Source organism: Cyprinodon variegatus, unplaced genomic scaffold (assembly GCF_000732505.1).
Source record: "Cyprinodon variegatus isolate N-32 unplaced genomic scaffold, C_variegatus-1.0 Scaffold415, whole genome shotgun sequence".
Lineage (NCBI taxonomy): Eukaryota > Metazoa > Chordata > Actinopteri > Cyprinodontiformes > Cyprinodontidae > Cyprinodon > Cyprinodon variegatus.
In genome coordinates this window covers 57,886-60,174 of record NW_015150868.1, presented here as the reverse complement: position 1 = coordinate 60,174, position 2,289 = coordinate 57,886, and the positions used below count along the sequence as shown (strand labels likewise).

At 47.4% G+C, this 2,289-nt stretch overlaps 1 protein-coding gene across 3 annotated transcripts in view; it reads right to left on the bottom strand.

Moving 5' to 3' along the window:
* Nucleotides 1-1,911, bottom strand: part of LOC107093229 (potassium voltage-gated channel subfamily C member 1-like) — a 112,987-nt gene extending 111,076 nt beyond the window's left edge. For all 3 annotated transcript variants that reach the window (XM_015388149.1, XM_015388147.1, XM_015388146.1), the window contains exon 1: nt 1,369-1,911. In XM_015388149.1, the coding sequence (XP_015243635.1) occupies nt 1,369-1,911 (543 nt within the window). The remainder of the gene's footprint in view (nt 1-1,368) is intronic.
* Nucleotides 1,912-2,289: the final 378 nt, after the last annotated feature.

The window sequence follows — 2,289 nt, the reverse complement described above, 5'->3', positions numbered from 1 at the left end:
GAGGGATTGCTGAAGAGTCAATGAGTCGATGCAATCAGCTGGTTTTCCTTAGATAGAAAACTTTGAATCAATCTGACTGGATGATCTGGTTGAACTGGAAAGTGACCTGAGATGACATGATGTGAATTGGAGTTATAGAAATAAACTATAGAAATAAACTGAATTTAATTGAATGTGCTCCAGCACCACCTAGTGTCTATCTGTGTACGTCCCTGCGTCTGAGGTCAAACCTGAAGAGTTGGACTAAATGCATGAGTTTTCCCAGCAGAACATTAACCCAAACATCACTGTTGTTCCTTAAGTCACAGATGCAGAAACCAACCAGCTATCTACCACTGCAGCCTCATACGCAACAATCTGCAGCGCCGTGTCAAACTCACTCAGCCACTTATCTTACCCATTTTACTCCAGTTTAACACAGCAGCTCTGAGGACAAACTGTTCGCTGCACAACATAGCCCCCCCCCCACCCGCAGTAATGAGATCTGCAATTGAGCGAATGCAGTTTCTATAAAGAAAGTCTCTTTAAACATGACCAGCAGTATGTGTCTCTGATGTCATTTACAGCATATTATATTTTTTTTAAATCAGCCTGCTGTGACCTTTAGATGGAAGCGTATGCGCGTTACTCTGCAGTACAGACTTAGATCTTCCTCAGCTAAAAAGGTCTTTTTTTGTTCCTTTGCACTGTTTCATGTCGTTACAGCATCCCGGGCAATTTTCTCAGTATTTTTATTTCTTTTATCTGCGTTTCAACTTTCTTTTATATTTTGATTTTATTTCTCGGTTACAATAAAATCAAACAGAATCAATAAAAACCTTTCAGCTCAGATTGTTATAGAAATGATCTAACATAGAGAGAAAAATAGACTGAATTTATAAAATAATATATCAAAATATTCCCACACACCACCAATCACCACACTTACAAAGTCAACAAAGTAAACATCCAACCAGAGAGAAAGTCTGAGTATCTTCCAGACCAGCTGCTCTGACACTGCTGTGGGGAAACATGAAAGCAACTGCAGCTTGTTTCTGTAGTGCTAACGGTTTAAAAAAAAAACCGCAATAAATCTAAAATCTAGGAAATGTAGACTCTTGTTGAATAGAGCGACCAGAAATGTAGAAAGACTCTGGAAAATGAGCACAGGAGGGGATCAGAGCTGAGAGATCAGGACCTTGGACAGTTCCCCAGTCCCTCAGAGGGCAACCATGCAGACATAGACCTGAACCGATTAGAATGTTTCTGCACTGTGGACGGAGGCAGGAGTACCCGGAGAGAACCGCTGCATGCACATGGAGGACATGCAAACTCTCCGCAGAGCACAAAGACCCCCAGAAGGCAGCTGACCCCCATCCGACCACTCACCCGGGCGTATTTGGAAGAGTAAGGGTCCTCGAACAGCGCCCACATCCTGGGCTGCCATACTTCCCACCAAGTCGCTTTGCGGCCGTCCTCCTGCATGCACAGCCGCTTGAGGTCTCCGTCCACCCCGCCGGTGAGCGCCGGATCATCCTCCGGTACGTCTGGCTCAGGAGTCTCGAAGCTGTCCAGGGCTTCCTCTGCGTCGCGGTGCTGCCTGTAGTTCATCCAGCAGCACGCCTCCACGTCAGTCTCATCAATGCCCCAGAAGGCGAGCTCCTCCTCGAACAGCGGCCCGCAGACATCATTGGGGCAGTGCAGCTTCCCGGTGCGGTAGTAATTGAGGATGAAGGCGAAGGTGGCCGGGTGGCGGTCGAAGAAGAATTCGTCCGACTTCGGGTCGTAGTCGAAGTTGCTGTAGGCGTCAGGCTCGGTGAGCCAGGACAGGCGCGTGCCGGGCAGGGTCTTTAAAGTGCTCCGGTAGGTCTCGTGTCGGATTCCGCCGCAGTTTATCACAATCTTCTCGCTGTCTGACGCCGAGCAAGTCATGGCTGCCCTGGGGCATGCTTCGGTCCTGCGCCCAACTGCAGTGGATGGTGCTGCGCCTCATCCACCGTCGGTCGCTGCTCGCTTCTCAGTCAGGACGGCGCAGAAGAAGGAGGCCAGCAGTATCCGCTGAAGAGGAGGAGTTAGTCTCAGTGTGAGGGAGAGAGAGAGAGAGACTGAACTCTCTGGAGAGAAATAAAATGGATGGATTTTATATCATCTGTTGATGAAGCTGGATTCAGACAGTTTTCTTTCATTTCACTGCATCCTTTACAGAACAAGATGCTGTAAAAACAGAGATAAACCTACAGGATGTTCAGTCTATAAAATGTAGGCAAGGGAATTTTTATTTAAGGGTTTATTCAGCTTTTCAGAAACCTC